Source organism: Carassius carassius, chromosome 31 (genome assembly GCF_963082965.1).
Source record: "Carassius carassius chromosome 31, fCarCar2.1, whole genome shotgun sequence".
NCBI lineage: Eukaryota > Metazoa > Chordata > Actinopteri > Cypriniformes > Cyprinidae > Carassius > Carassius carassius.
In genome coordinates, this window is record NC_081785.1 from 24,154,237 (window position 1) to 24,170,425 (window position 16,189).

Consider the following 16,189-nt stretch of genomic DNA (forward strand, 5'->3'; position numbering starts at 1 on the left):
TGCCCAGAGTTCTTGTAGCTGCTCCTTGACGTTGATTGGCTGCGCAAAGACACCCCTCTTGTTAATGTTCCAGGCGAACTGCATGTCAAGTTTAAGACAGCCGCTAACAAACGAAGATTATGCCTACATTTCAACCAACACAGACATTTTTGCTTCGACGATGGCGTTAAACTGCAGCACATTTAGCCGCCTTATTTTAGGAGCACAGGCCGCGGCTGAGGCCTGCACAAAGCGGGCTGTTCACCTGACATGTGGGAGATATCCAGTGTGTCGATGGTATTCTGGTGTCACTTATGAAGAAAACAGAGTGGAACAGGTGTGTGTTTCCTTACATCTTTTACACATACATTTACACCTGCCACTGTTGCACAGGTACGAGATCATGAAACACTTTAAAGTCACGTGATGGCAGTTATTGTAGGCTAATACACGTAGTTTTGGGACAAGGTTTAAAAATCTTGCAGAAACATATCGAATTTTAAGTGGATAATGTTTTCGTTAGGGGATATGCTTTGAATAAATTAAAGTGCGATTTATTTGGTTTATGTAACGTTATATGGTAATCATTCTGCATATCAGTTCATATCATATGCATACTGTGCACGAACTAGCCCTCAAATTAAAAATAATTATATATTGACATTGTATTAATGCATTTTAATATATATATATATATATATATATATATATATATATATATATATATATATATATATATATATATATAACTTTTTTTAAATCTATTATTATGGTAAAGCTCTGGTATATAAGAGAGGTATACACATGGTTTCATTTATGCTTCATGCTAGAGAAACTGAACATAACCGATTTAAAGTGTGACAAATTATAAATGATTCTTTCTTTACAACTGTTTGGTCATAAGACTCTCACTAATGTACCAAACCAGACAAATCAGTAATGGATGTCATGTCACGCTGTATAACACAAGAAGCCGTTGTCTAATTCCCTTTATTCTGTAGTCTTTGCCGTTGTGCATGTTTAATGTTAAAAGTCTCACTTTCAATGAGCTTCACAATACCTGGACAATAGCCTACACACACAATGTCACACAATCTGCTCATTTTATTGGCCTTGTAGTTTTTAATATGACTGTGAATAAAAACAATTTTGCTCTGCTGATTTGTCGTTACGGTCCTTGTTTTTGGTGTCCTGTCCAGTTTTGTGCGGCTGTTCAGTCTGTATTTCACACAGAGCTATGGTCCTGTCTAGGGATATGCCGGTATCAAATTTTCCTGTTGCTATTAATTGCCCATGGCATGCTTTTATCACGGTAAACGGTATTATCACGGTATTGGAATTTAGTTTAAAAAAAGTGCTCAAAATATAGTATAATATAATAGGTTAAATAACTTTTTTCTAATAACAAAAATAACTGAACATTTAAATAAAATAAAACAATAAAGAAAAATCTATAAAGTTAAAGGTTTTGCACAGATTAAAGTGCAAAAGAACTATAAAGACCCATAGGTATCACTTTACAATCTTATTAGTTAAGCATTAACAGTCACAATAGCTGCATTTGCTACAGAAGTTATTCATCTTTAAAAAAAATAAAAAAAATACAAGTCATAGTTCATGTTCGCTTATTAAATAATACAGTTGCAACTTTACATTTTAACAACGTGTTATTAAATATTGGAATACCTAAGATTAATGAATGTTCAGAAGAATTTGTCATTGGCAGTTTATGTTAACCAATGAATTAACTAATGTTATAAATGAAGCCCTGATGTACAGTGAGAATTAACAATAAAAAAAAAAAAAATTTAAACTATATCTATGGCACATTGTAGTCCAGATTAAAATAACCTATAAAGTCTTAATACTTAAGTATTTGGTAGGGGTGCGCCGATCATGACCGGACGATCGTTATGCGCATCTCATCAGTAATCTCATTCATTTTCAGTGTTTATTTGCGCATCTTCTCAGTTAACAACGGCTCTGTGTAGTAACAGCTGCACTATGTGAAATCACGAACCTGATGGAATTTTACTGCTGATTAGAGAACCGGCTTCACTGACGAGATGCGCATTAACGATCGGTCGATCGTGATCGGCGTACCCCTAGTATTTGGCACTGTGATGAACATCATAGCAAATACACACATCTGAATGGCTATTTAAAATTATTTAAATATGTTTCAGAAAGTAGTACAGCTGGTTAAATTAAGGGGTTTCCATGGGTACTGACTTTTTTTTGCAGTTTAGCACCATCTGCTGTCAGAGAGTGAATGTGCTTCATTCAGCTTGTCCCTCATGTGTTCCTCCATGTGCTTCTCTTACGTGCTTGTTTACATCAGAGCACATAGAGTCTTTCAAGCAGCATACAGCGGTGTTGTGCATTTTGACCAGTTGATGGGAATAGTATTCTTAAAATGCATTCCAAATTCAGAATAATTTGTAATATATAATTATTCACGGTATTTAGAAGTGCCCATGATAACAACATCATGCATAATCATTACCGTGATATATCGCATTACCAAATACCGGCATGAGCAGTCCCTGAAAATTTCTCCGTTTTACTGCACGTTCAAAACAACGTTTACTTTCACCAGCAGAGGGCGCTTCCAGCTATACTGATTACTAGTTGTGGCCGCTACTGTAGCCACAGAGAACTTGGATAAGAGCGGAGTGCTATTATCATCAATTATCAAAATTTCAAGGTAGTCACATGCTAACTTTACATGTTAAAACAAAGTAATCCTGTTTGTGTGCACTTTATAACAAGTCATGATAAAGTTGTGGGATTGTTTTGCAGACAGTATTAAACTTTTCTGACACTTTCACAGTCCCTGTATAATATATAAAAAATAATAAACTAAACGATTACATTTGCAGAAATCACATACTTTGTGGTCAAAATTAGCTGAAAATGTTAAATAATAAGCCTGATTAGGGATAGTAAAGATCCATTTCCAAAAATAAACATAACGTAACTTAAAAAAAAAAAAAAAAAAAACCCTGTGAAAATTTGCAAGTACTTTATACTCACAGTCTGTGAAAATGTTAAATGCTTTCAGATAATGTTATAAAATATTTAAATAGTTTTATTTAACAAATGTTAAATGCAGTCAGATAATGTTATACAATATTTAAATAGTTTTATTTAACATGATCTCATATTTTTATTTTTAAACATGATTTTGTAAATACGTTTGTTGTAATCATATTTTGATGTTCACTATTTGCAACAGTTACTATTTTTTATAGTGTGATTTTTGGTGAATTGTAGGCCTATTAATAAAATAGGGTAAGGAAGATGATCCTCAAACATCATTGTAATTATTAATTTTGATATTAATATATGGAACCGACAACAGTTAAAAACAAAAACATCCCTTTTTTGTCAATAATCAAAAGTGAGATTTCAATTATATTTTGACCTCTGAACTAGGAAATGTAATCATGTTTGATTAAATGTTTGGTATTTCGCTTTAAGTGATAAATGCACAGCAAATAACATTGAAATTATTTATTTATTTTTTGCGCTGATCTGGAAAAACAGTCCGATTTGTGACTCAAAACCATAACGTGATCCGCACTGTGAGTTTTGTGTTTGTCATCCCTATTTTGTTATATTTGTTGTTATCTGCAGGTCAGAGAGCTTGTGGTTCCAGGTAGTCACAGGCGTATCCTGAAAGATGTCCTGCCTTTCTCAGCGTTCCTTATGGACTCCTTTGGACGCAGGCATAATTACCTTCGCATTTCTCTCACTGAGAAATGTAACCTCCGCTGTAAGTCTCTCACATACTGTATGCTTTGTAAAAAGAAATGGGCTTCTCTTGTCAGTTAGCGCTGACTTGATGGGCAGTACTACCAGTACAAATGAAGCTCTACTAATAAGTGTAATTAAAGGTATTCCTGATTAGTAATAAAAATATCCTACTATAATTATGGTTCTATTAACTGCAGCAATAAGCCACAAGAGGTTGTACATTGTACAGTGATTTTACGGCGGGTAAGGGGTATTCATGGGTAGAACCAGTGTAACACAATCTTGAATAGTTTTAACATCAAAACACCTTTTCCTGATGAACATAAGTTTGATCCAAAGGTTAATATAAAAAATAAAAAAACCCTGAATAATATCTCATTGTTAAAGGTATGAAAAGAATTTATAATCAATAATAGTTTTTAATGAAATGCCTTCTATTTCTCAGGTCAGTACTGTATGCCACAGGAGGGGGTTATGCTCACCCCTCGCTCTCAGCTCCTAACGGCAGAGGAGTTGTTGATTTTAGCCAGACTCTTTGTACAAGAGGGGGTTAACAAGATACGACTGACTGGGGGAGAACCTCTCATTCGCCCAGATGTTCTGCATATAATAGGTAACTTCAGCTTTTGTTAGTTTTGTAAATGCTTGTTACTTTGTATCATAACACAGCACTACTGTGTTATGATCTAAACCTCTCAAAATCTACATCTTATGTTGCATTTCAGAATATCTGCAATTATGAAATGACGGTCAGTTAATACTATTAATAAACGGTGGGTATTTTAACTCGGAGACTAAGAGTAAAACCAATTTTTCTGAAGTCAATTCATTTCAACGCACATGCCATTTCAAGTCATTGTAACAGTGAGACTAGCACTGATAATCACTTTGTTGGTCACTGATCATGTGCTGAATATTTCGGACTTTATGGCTAATATTCTGCATAACAAGCATGAAAAAACATTGTTACTGTCAGAAACCCTAATTAAACTTTGAACATTTTGAAAAGCTCTCTTTTTTTTCCTTTCCTCTCTTTCTGAAAGCGGAACTGAGGAAGTTGGAGGGTCTAAAGACCATTGCAGTCACTACAAATGGGATGAATTTGACCCGACTGTTGCCCAGTCTAAAGAAAGCTGGAGTGGATCTACTCAACATCAGTCTAGACACTCTGGTACCTGCCAAATTTGAGTTCATCACTAGACGAAAAGGTACAGGATCCTGCTGAATTCCAGTACACAGAAAACAGACAGAAAGCATGAGGTGTCATGAACAAAGAAATTCAGACTCTGAATGTTTTGACGCACAAAGGTAGCAGCAGAACATGGAGAAAGTGTATGAAACCATTTAATAGTTGAGCTCAAAAAAAAAAAAATTGACAAAGGGATTATGAAAATGTACAGTTCAAGTTAGGATTACTAAATGTAATAGTTTCTTAATCTTTTTTTATTATTAATTTGAGTCATCTCATATTATTTGATAAAAACTTGTAGTTAAATTATCATGGTCTAATCAGATGTTGTCCAGTGAGACTTTTGTCAGGGATTTGAGAGGTAGATGATCATTTATCCGTTCATCTATTAACTTGTAATGCCAAGTTTTAAAGCTGTATAATCTGCTTACCTTTTGTTGTTTATTCAGCTTATTTACACAAAACGGGCCATAGGAGAAGTGTTCATTAAATGCCATTGTTTTAATTCATGGTTTCAGCCCTCAAAAACTATATCGACCCGAAATGCTGGTTTGGTAGAAAATTTTGGGGTTGACAAATTTTGGTGTCACTACCTAAATTATGCACTTTCTAATTGATTCTTTATATTGGTACCACTTGCAGGGTTTCATAAAGTGATGGAAGGCATTGAAAAGGCCATTGAAATGGGCTACAATCCAGTCAAGGTAATGTACTTGCCTCAAAACATCTGAATAGATAGGCTTATCCCCTTTGAGGTAAAAAATGGTTAATGTCAATGAAGGATACAGCTTTAAAGCTTTCAGTTAGCAAAAGTACTCTGAAAGTGTCATCTTAAAACCATTTAAGGTCATTTATTACCATCCTCTAGCAACACCTAAAACACTTAGCTTGTCATTAATATTCATAAATTGTCTTTTTGCATTGAACCTTGGGTAACCTCAGTTATTCGTTCATTGTGGTAAAGTTTTGTCTCTCTTCAAAGGTGAACTGTGTGGTCATGAGAGGTTTGAATGAAGACGAGTTGATTGACTTTGTGTCACTGACAGAAAGGAAACCATTGGATGTGAGATTCATAGAGTACATGCCTTTTGATGGTAAGTTTGTTATCTAAAGTCAAAGAAATGAAACTACATGAACATTTGTTAGCCCAGCTTACCGGTTTGTAGTAAATTGGCACTGTTGTAAAGGCTGCATTTTCTGCCCTAGTTCTCTAATCGTATTAGTAGTGCGGATTATTTTCTTTCCAGGTCAGTTAGACTTGGTGTATCTCAAGATTTATATTCATAACACATGTGACACAGTCCACATTCTGTTGATGTTTTTGGTGAATGACCACCAAAGTCGTATCCTTTCATTACTAAACATGTTAACAGCAATGTGTAGAAACAAGTTTCAACTCCATTTACTGGATAACAGTGACAATGAATTTGATTAGAGATATTCAATAGATTTATTTTTTGAGCCTGGAGGAGAGAGATTCTCTAGAGCAGGGTTAATCAAATCTTGCCCTGGAGGGCCAGTGCACTGCAGAGTTTAGCTCCAACCCTGATCAAACCCACCTACCTGTGATTTTCTAATGATCCCAAAGACATTGATTAACAGGCTCAGGTGTGTTTGCTCAAGGTTGGAGCTAAACTCAGCAGTGCACTGGCCCTCCAGGGCAAGATTTGTATAACCCTGCTCCCAGAGCCATTTTGCAGTAACTGATATGCTGTCACTGCTATCGGTATTTGCCATGGGGGCCAGTACTACATCAGTCACTCCAATAATGGATTAAATACTTGGATTAATGGAGCCGTTTGTGTGGTATGCAAGCAATGACTCATCTAACCTCACCTCACCTAAATCAAAGTGAAACTGAATGACTACAGGGAAAAAATTACATAATGTAACATAGAATCCATCTTAAACAATGAAAGATGTGCACGATTGTGTTTTCATTGCACTTTTCTTGGTAAGGTTTAGAGAGATTGAGATTAGCACTTTTCTTTCATGTGTTATACTCGTAGTGAAACATTTTTAGGGTGATTAAAATTTTAATATCTCTTCACACGGGATGCCTTTTCAAGATTTCTTTTTTTTTTTATCTTGTTAATTATCGGACATTTAATCCGTGTCTGGAAAAACCTTTCTGCATACAAGAAAGTAAAGCAGCTGAATGTACCTTTGCACATTGGCTGTCTCTATAGGGAACAGATGGAACTTCAAGATGATGGTGAGCTATCAGGAGATGTTGGACTGTATAAAGCAAAAATGGCCCAATCTGGAGCCTGTGGCTGGAGAGGAAACAGATACAGCCAAGGTCAGCACAGCTCCAAACTGCTAAATAAATCATTGGCCATTAATCATTCTCCGTATTAAATTGTCATTGCAGCTCATTTTTTATTTTCTCTTTAGAGGGTCAATCATTATCAGGTTTTTGCTATGTTACTGTGCAGTATTTATTTATTGGTCTTTTTGAATTTTTTTGTAATTATTCATACTCATGTTATTAATAGAGGATTTAATAAAACACACATTTTGTAGTCTTGGGTCATCTTGGTAAGACTATAGAATCATATCAGTGGATAAGGCCTCATTGTGTGTGTTTCTGTGTTGTCTGTTTACAGGCGTTTAGAGTTCCAGGATTTCAAGGCCAGCTGGGCTTCATTACCTCAATGTCAGAACATTTCTGTGGCTCCTGTAATCGCCTGCGCATCACGGCTGATGGCAACCTTAAGGTAAATGTTGTGTGTGTGTTTGATATTCCTTATGCTGATGTCTAATTTTTTTTTTTTTTTTTTTTACATAATGTGTCTGTGTTGGCACGCCATCAGGTTTGTTTGTTCGGAAATTCAGAGGTGTCTTTGAGGGATTTTCTGCGCTCTGGAGCAACTGAGGAGGAACTACTGCACATCATAGGGACAGCAGTTGGGAGGAAGAAGAAACAGCATGCAGGTAAAAACAAACATACTCTTGATACATCACATTAATTAAACGCATCAATTAAAATTTATTAATCAACATTCAGGTCATGTCTTATTCATAATTTATTTACTTTATTTAAACTGAATATAACTTTCTTTTTCTGCAGGGATGTTCAATATATCTCAGATGAAGAACAGGCCAATGATCCTCATTGGTGGGTGATGTGGCTGTACGTAATACACTTACCATCTCACTCACTATATCATCTGTGGTGTGTTGAATATCTCATTATTTTCTGGGATTAGACAATGTTTTGGTTTTAGGTACCTTGACCAAAACTTTTCATATTCTTCATATTCTGTACAGTGATTAGTAATTTGCACTGCAGAAATTGTAAAATTTTCAAATTACAACTGCATAAATAATGTGGAGATAAATGTTTGAAAAATATTTTGAATATTGAAATATGAAAAGAGATATTTGGACGTTCCAAATGCATTGTATTTGGCTACTTTATGTAGTGAAACTGTGCACTCTTGAGGTGTGCCATTTAGTTTTTTTTTTTTTTTCAAAGTAAGATAATGTCAGTTCCACACTGTTATAAGAAAACGTACAATATTATTCGAGATGATATATCGCACACCCTATCTACAAGCACCTTTTGTCATTATCTAGTTGCAATCAGAGATATTCAGCCCCCTGACCTCAAAAGTCATTACAGTGATGTCGATGAATGTTAATGACAAGAAATGAAAAAAAAAAACATTGTTGAAACATATATTTGAGTTATTTTGGCAACAGAAGTTCACTTAACTTGAAAGTGCAAACGAAAGATGTAACTCTTTTAACACGTGCATGTGCAGCATTATTCGACCCCCAGCTTCAGTACTTTGTGGAGCATCCTTCAGCTTTTATAAATTCTAACATACCTTTTTGGAATGTGCTGACAAGCTTCTTACAGCTCCATTCTTCATGTGCAAAAGCCTCCAGTTCAGTGATGTTTGATGGCTTCTGTGCTGCAGCTGCCTTCTTTAAATCCCACCAAAGATTGTTTTAGTCAGATTCAAATCTCGGCCACTCCAGGACATTCCAGGATCTTTTTCTCAACCAAGCTTTGGTTGACATGTTGTTATTGGGATCATTGTCTTGCTGGTCCAATGATCACCAAGGTTTAATTTGTCAACAGAAGGCATCATGTTCCTCTTTAAAATGGTCTGGTATTTCTGGAAAACATGATGTCAGGTACACGATCAAGATTGCCAGTTCCTGCCACAGAAAAACAGCCCCACATCATTAAATGACCCACCTCTATGCTTGACCGTGGGGATTGTATCCTTCTGGTCATAAACCTGGGCTTTCACTCACCAGACATATCTCTGGTCCATATGTCCGAACAGTTTCAGTTTGGTTTCGTCAGTCAATAGAACTGTCTCCTAAAAACTCTATAGTATCATCCAAATTCTTCCTGTAATATTCTAGTCGACTTTTGATGTTTCCTTGTTGTCAAGAGTGGAGTGCATCTTGGGGTCTGGCCACGAAGCCCTTGCATTATTCAGTGTATGTCTTATACGTCTTACTGCAGCACTTACACCAGCCTTCATCAGGTCATCCTGTAGGTGTCTTGCAGTCACACGTGGGTTTTTCATAGTTGTACTAAATTGGCCTTGATGAAATTTGGGGCTTTCTTCCACGGCCAGGCAGGTTTGCAGCTGTTCCATACCTTTTAAACTTCCTTATAATGCTCCCAGTGGTGTCTCATGGAATGTAAAATTTTTGGGAAATCTTCTTATACCCAAAGCCCTTCAGGTGTGTTGAAATAATTTCCTCTCTCAACTTTTGTGGAAGCTCCTTTGCATTTCCCATGATTGCAGCTCACCTTGTATACCAGGGCTATACAAATCTTGCCCTGGAGGGCCAGTGCCCTGCAGAGTTTAGCTCCAACCCTGATCAAACACACCTGAGCCTGTTAATCAATGTCTTTGGGATCATTAGAAAATCACAGTTAGGTGGGTTTGATCAGGGTTGGAGCTAAACTCTGCAGTGCACTGGCCCTCCAGGGCAAGATTTGAATAGCCCTGTTGTATACCTTCATGGGTGGGGTTTATATATGCATAAATTCTGAAACAAATCAAGGATCATTATATAGTTCCCAAAGGCTTAATTCTGTTTCAACTCCACAAAAACTTTCATAAGAAAGCTTTAAAACAACAACATTTTATAGGGGTTCAATAATTGTTATATGGTTATCTTAACAAAATATCCTGTCAAATAAAATACTACATGCATTTTTTGTTGATTTTATGTATCACTCAACTCATAAAAGAAGTTATCCAAAGCAGAATCTTGCTCTTTGCTATCCTTGTTAATGGATAAATCCTTAAAAGCTTTAGGGGTTTGAATATTTCTGATTGCAACTGTTATAATACATTCACCAGATTACCAGCTGTGGAGGATTCATCTTTAGAAAATATTGTTTTGTTGAATGTGTGTGTCGTTGTTTACAGGTAGAAACTGCAGCTGGCTGCTGTCAGTACCTCTGTTTAGAGGCAGTCAGAGGCAGCCTCTTCCTTTGATCCACGCCATGGATTCAGCAGCCACTGCTACAACTCACTCATTTACAAATTACATTCAACACTTTCATGGTAATGCTAATCAGGACTACAAAAGAACTTTTGTTATTGATGCACTATGTTTGACTCCTCTTTGTAAAAAGCATAATCGACCAAGGTTTCGTTCTATGAAAAAATTTAACAGTCGAAGACAAAGTCGTGCAATCTCAGAGGCACTTTGCAGTGAAGTGATGACCAAATATTATCAAGTGAATGCTGGTGCCTTAAAACCCCCCAAAGCTTTAACCGTTGATACGCACATTTTGGACTGGGGGTCTCAGCCACTACAGTTACAATCCAAAACATTTCCTCCCATCCTCTTTCTCAGTGCACCACTGTCAACAACCAAATTTAGAGATTCAACTCTGCAGTTTGCACGGTACTGCCACAGCAAAACCCCTGAATGTGGGTTTGATTTCAAAATACCCCATACAGATGCACAGTCCTCCAGCCTTGATGCAACCTCTGAACAGTTGACCCACACTGATGCACAGGGTAAAGCCTCCATGGTAAATGTGGGCAGTAAGGCGGTAACTAGTCGCACAGCCATGGCTTGTGGCAAGGTCATCCTGGGCCCAAAAGCTTTTAATTTGGTGCGTGCCAATCAGCTGGCCAAGGGCGATGCTCTAGCGGTAGCACAGCTAGCGGGCATCATGGGTGCCAAGCAGACCTCATCTCTCATTCCGCTCTGCCACCCGCTTCCTCTTGACCACGCCTCTGTTACCATAGAGCTGCTTGAGGAAGAACATGCCGTCATCGTCAAAGCAACCTGCCAAACCACGGGCCGTACAGGAGTGGAGATGGAGGCCCTGACCGCTGTTGCGGTGGCCACGCTAACTCTCTATGACATGTGCAAGTCAGTCAGTCATGAAATTGTTATTACGGACTTAAAGTTGCTCAGCAAGACGGGTGGACAGAAAGGTGATTTTTATCGCTCACCTGATTCCTAAAGAATGCATAAACTGCAGGCTTAATCTCATCTGTTTGAATGTAGCTACAGTATTTAATTCTTCTCTCTAGAATCAGTTTTCTTTAACAAAATGTGCCTTCAGATGCCTCTAGCTATTCTACTTATTATAATTTTAACTATTCCTGTGTCCATATTCAGAATGAAATGTGATTTAAGTAAGATTCATTTACTTGACATACAAAGAGTATTTTATTTTGTTCTAGATTTATTTTGATAATGATAATGCAGCTGATTGAAAAGTGTTCAATCAAGGTTGTCACCAGTTGTCACCTGTTTGCAGGTCAAAACCCAACAACAAGCATTTGGGCACTTCTGGTTCAATCATCCTGTCTTATAAAAAGCCTGAAAAAAAAAAATTACAGAAGCTCAAGATATTTTCAAGTTTTATTATACAATATAAAATAAATCATTACATCCTTGGGATTTTTAAAGCTTTTTCTTGTCTTGAAAAATGTTTGTCCGAAAGAGTTGTTGGAAGTTTAATGGTGGTGTCATTGAAGACATGTGGCTGTGCTGTAGTTTATTTAGAGCTTGCAGATTTTATTTAGGCTTTCAAAAAGTTGTGTGAAGATTATTGTGATTATGAAAGAATCATAAACCTTTGTTCACTGGCCTACAAAAATATCACTACAGCACTCTATTCAAAAGGCTTGTGTTGAAAATTCTCACTTAGCCTATATACTGTGACAGTATTATCTTATAAAACATCCATTTTCTATTAGATTACATTGCCTCTGTTTTTGTATAGGCTCTTTCATGTAACACGAGGAGAACAAATTCATTACAGCATTTGTTCGAGTAGTTTTATGAACTAACATTCGGTTGGTGTTTTATGATCGAGGCCCATGTTTAATAAAAAAATAAAATGTTTTTCATATCGTTCATGTAAAATTAGGTTTTCAAAAAATGTTTTTGAAATTGAATATTTGCATGATGTCCTGCTACAAAAGTACTGTAAATTCAGCCTCTGACTTGTCTGAACAAACGAGATAAATTATACCTTCATTTTTATTTTGCTTTTATTCATAAAATTGAAATCACTAAATCTGAACATTTGTCAGAATGCCGTTTATGATCATTTTCTAATAAAATTGATGTTTACAATGTGTAATATGCTCCATGTCTTAACTGCAGTAGTTTGGATAATAGCTGAAATATTCTGACCAGAAGAAGGCAGTGTTGCACCCTGAGAAACAACTGTGAGAACTGCCATTGGAAAACGGATGACTGTTTGCCTAGGATATTCATAGTACAACATTGGACATGTGTGATTTAAGAGCCAGCTGTACTGAAGTGTAACCCAAAGTAAAAGGTTTACGCAGATGTCAATGAAACAAGTTTATTTTTACTCTACAAAATGTCACATGGAAAGGGGGTCAGGTGGAGGGGTTGAGAGTCAGACCATAAACCAACAAATATATTTAAATGAAAGGCTTGTTATTCTCATACAAACAACCTGACAAATATCAATTACAATATAGCTATACCATTTCTTTCATGATGTGTATACATACGAAATATAGCAAACTAAGCAAGGCAAATAAATAGAGCTTCAATTTACAGGGGAAAAATGTCATCATTCCTCAAACTTAAGTTTCATCTTTTTTTTCCCACAAATGACTATGATGGTGTACAAAATAATTTTAGAACTATACATTATGTGAGGCCCTTGTCGAATCAACCTTTAAAATGGGGCACTTGGCATAAATAAACCTGTCAAAATCATCGGTGGAGCATTCTATGAACACATACAAAGTGTCATGCGTTTCATGTCACAGATAATAATACACCAACATTATCAGATAACCACACCTGTGCACCACTTCAGCCAACAGGGAAAACATCAAGTGCAATTGGACCAAGCAGAAAAAGGAGGCAAAACATTATTTCTCAAAAATATCTAAAATATAAAAGCAAGTGATTACATTTAGGCAGTTGGCATGGTGTTTTCAGATGCAGTCTTATATATAATGTACCAAAGATAATCAATTTTCTTCACCATTCATATTACAGTTCATATCTATATAAATCTATATTCAATCCACAATAATCAAAGAGCTGAAAAGGACAGGTTTATAAAACAATGGGACACAGATTATTGGGTAAATTCACACCTTATCTATGTATGCCTGATCTCTTAACTAAAATATATACTTTGATTTTCTTTCTTTCTTTCTTTTTAGCCTTTGGCTGCTCAGTTTTGTAATACAGGAAAAAGTCTGACCTACAAAAAAAAAAAAAAAAAAAAGTGCATCAAGCAACTAGCTACATATTTTCCTTTCTGTTTTGGACAATCAATGACCAAATATACATAAAATACAAATAATAATACTGAAGATTTTTATACTTTGTAGAACTTTAAAGGCAGAACACCAAAGCTGTGTAATAATGTTAACAATGTAACTTCTAGCGTCTTGCAATACCACTCTTCTCATGACAAGAATGACAAAAATGTAAAGGAAATGAAAATAAATAGCCCAAAACACCTCAATTTTAATTTGCAAGGGGCAACTTGCATTTTATGTATATGTATATATATATTTTATTTATATTTATATATGTAAGTTCTGTACTGAATGTAGTATTATAAAAATAGTTTAACAAAGTGTATGTCTTTACTTCTGTTAGGTCATATTCATGCACAAAGAACAGTTCATTATGCAAATCCCCATTCCTAATTCTGCCTGTTCTCCAATTAAGCAGCACAAGATTAGGACTTTGGCATAAAGTCTAATAAGAGCCTCTATGAGGAATCATTGGTAAGTGCAATCAAACTAACTGCAGATATATTAGCCTTTTTTTTTTAAATGCTCAGATTTAAATGTGCAATAATTGTATTTTTTTTATGTCCCAGACAACACAATCTGCTATTTTCTGGTCAAACCAGGAACTAACTGTCTGTTGTGCAGAAATAATAACTTGTAATAAGCAATCTCAAGCCTCAGAAAAGTGACTTAATATAGATAGGACTGCAATTACTATTTTTGGTATATATATATATATATATATATATATATATATATATATATATATATATATATAACATAAATATACACCTTTCAATTATTAAATGTAAAAAATTACACATCAGCTGACGCAGTATGGGATTTTTTTTTACATTTTGCAAGCTTGCAAAACTTTTTTTTGTAAGATTTTGAGTTTTCGAACACATAGTTTCAACCTTTCAGAACTGTATTTTCAGTTTTGAATCATGGCAGGATTTAAATCCCATAATGCAGGTGAGAAAGGAGAGAAAGGCTGCACTGGTCTGTTGTTTTGGCACTTGTAAGCTTAGTGTTAAAACTTGCTTATTTTTTGGACTGTTAATAAATTACCTTACTGGCACAAAGAAATATGGATATACCAGAAGCCCAGGCAGCAACACAGTGTTGGCCCAGATCCGGCTGGCGTGAAATCCATGCAGACCATATATGGGCCGGCTCTCTCACAGGACACCCTACTTGTGTATTAAGCAGGGTCAGAAGGGGCAGAGCTGTACTCACAAAAATTAACCATTCGCACCATGTGTGTCCATATTAATTCTTAAAAGATAAACACAATCATCTCATACAGAACTCCCACTGTGACCCCATATGGACAGAAGATACTGCATTTATTCGCATGAAAGTGCATTCATCAGTTTTTTTTTTTATTATTGGTTCAATCCATAATCACCATCTCACTGGACTCTACATTCCCCTTAAGATGTTTGCACTTGTTGCCTTCATATCTGTGTCTATATCCATACCAGAGGCCTCTCATCTTTCCTGTCTCTAACACCATTTCTCTGCCACACCATGCCAACTACATGGTCATTGTATGTACCTCCGCATCCTTTGTCCTAACTACAGCTACTTAATATACATGTTATTTAAAGATGATGAACAAAATGTAAGAAAACCAAAAAGGTTACATAATTTTGACCATGAGAACCAAGTCTAAAATTCAGTAGATCTCTCTACAAACTTTTTTCAGACCTGGGTACCTAGCATTTCTTGATATACACATTAAGATGGAAAGATAGTTAGATAGCAAGACTATTTGTTCTATTATAATTAAGAATTTAGAATTTGTTCTATTATAATCAAGGCCAAAAGGGTTCAATATGTTAACCTGAAGAAGTGATGAAGACACATGGTAGTACTTAGTGACAAATAACTGCTTCTTTAAACAAACTTTCATGGTCTCTTCCTTCCTAGAAAGCTACTTCAGGGAATTTGGATAAAGAGTGCAGTTGTATATGACAGATCAGACAAATTGTTATATGAAGTATAACAATCCAATGGGTTCATTCATTTCTGCCATTAAATACACTCTATTTTTAGACTTGGGGTTTTCATATTCCCTTTATCTCTTTGTGAAAGTGCTCTTGTCTCTCATCAAAATCTCCCTACAGGAGGTAGTCCTCGGAATGCCGTTAATGTGTAGAGGCACTTGGGCAAGGAGTATCACAACCTGTAAGGCTGCTTCCACAGTGTCATATTTCCTGTGTGGTAAATCCAACATCCAGGATTTAACAATATTTTCTTTTCCCCCCTTCAGTTCCAGGTTTAGGAAGCACCATCTGCATCTTTTAAATTGAAAAGAACAGTTGGATCCGAAGACTAGAGGTACCAGATTTCCAAAAATGGGACAACTTTCTCAATCTCCTAAAATCAGAGCGTGGAAATGGGTGGCCGAGAAAGGACAATAACCTTGGCAGGTTAGAAGGATAACCATATGAATTGTATAAGTGACTCAGATGATGTCCACCTCTTATGACTTCTTGTGAGACTG

At 36.0% G+C, this 16,189-nt stretch overlaps 1 protein-coding gene across 3 annotated transcripts; it reads left to right on the forward strand.

Moving 5' to 3' along the window:
• The first annotated feature begins 52 nt into the window (after positions 1-52).
• LOC132111803 (molybdenum cofactor biosynthesis protein 1-like) lies at positions 53-11,863 on the forward strand. Of its 3 annotated transcripts, XM_059519406.1 has the most exons (12): positions 53-316; positions 3,619-3,757; positions 4,184-4,351; positions 4,782-4,946; positions 5,570-5,631; positions 5,910-6,021; positions 7,117-7,229; positions 7,537-7,647; positions 7,744-7,864; positions 8,001-8,048; positions 10,339-10,566; positions 10,663-11,863. In XM_059519406.1, the coding sequence occupies exons 1-12, from the start codon at positions 65-67 to the stop codon at positions 11,391-11,393; spliced, it is 2,250 nt and encodes a 749-aa protein (XP_059375389.1). In that variant the 5' UTR covers positions 53-64; the 3' UTR covers positions 11,394-11,863. The 3 variants fall into 3 exon arrangements, with proteins under 3 accessions (XP_059375389.1, XP_059375388.1, XP_059375390.1); XM_059519405.1 differs by having other exon boundaries at positions 10,339-11,863; XM_059519407.1 differs by lacking the exon at positions 10,663-11,863 and having other exon boundaries at positions 8,001-8,063; positions 10,339-10,480.
• Positions 11,864-16,189: the final 4,326 nt, after the last annotated feature.

Coding starts and splice junctions, on each gene's coding strand:
- LOC132111803 (XM_059519405.1), top strand. CDS start 65: ATGTTCCAGGCGAACTGCATGTCAAGTTTAAGACAGCCGCTAACAAAC. Junction 4,352..4,781: donor AGATGTTCTGCATATAATAG/GTAACTTCAGCT, acceptor TCTTTCTGAAAG/CGGAACTGAGGAAGTTGGAG. Junction 4,947..5,569: donor GTTCATCACTAGACGAAAAG/GTACAGGATCCT, acceptor TACCACTTGCAG/GGTTTCATAAAGTGATGGAA.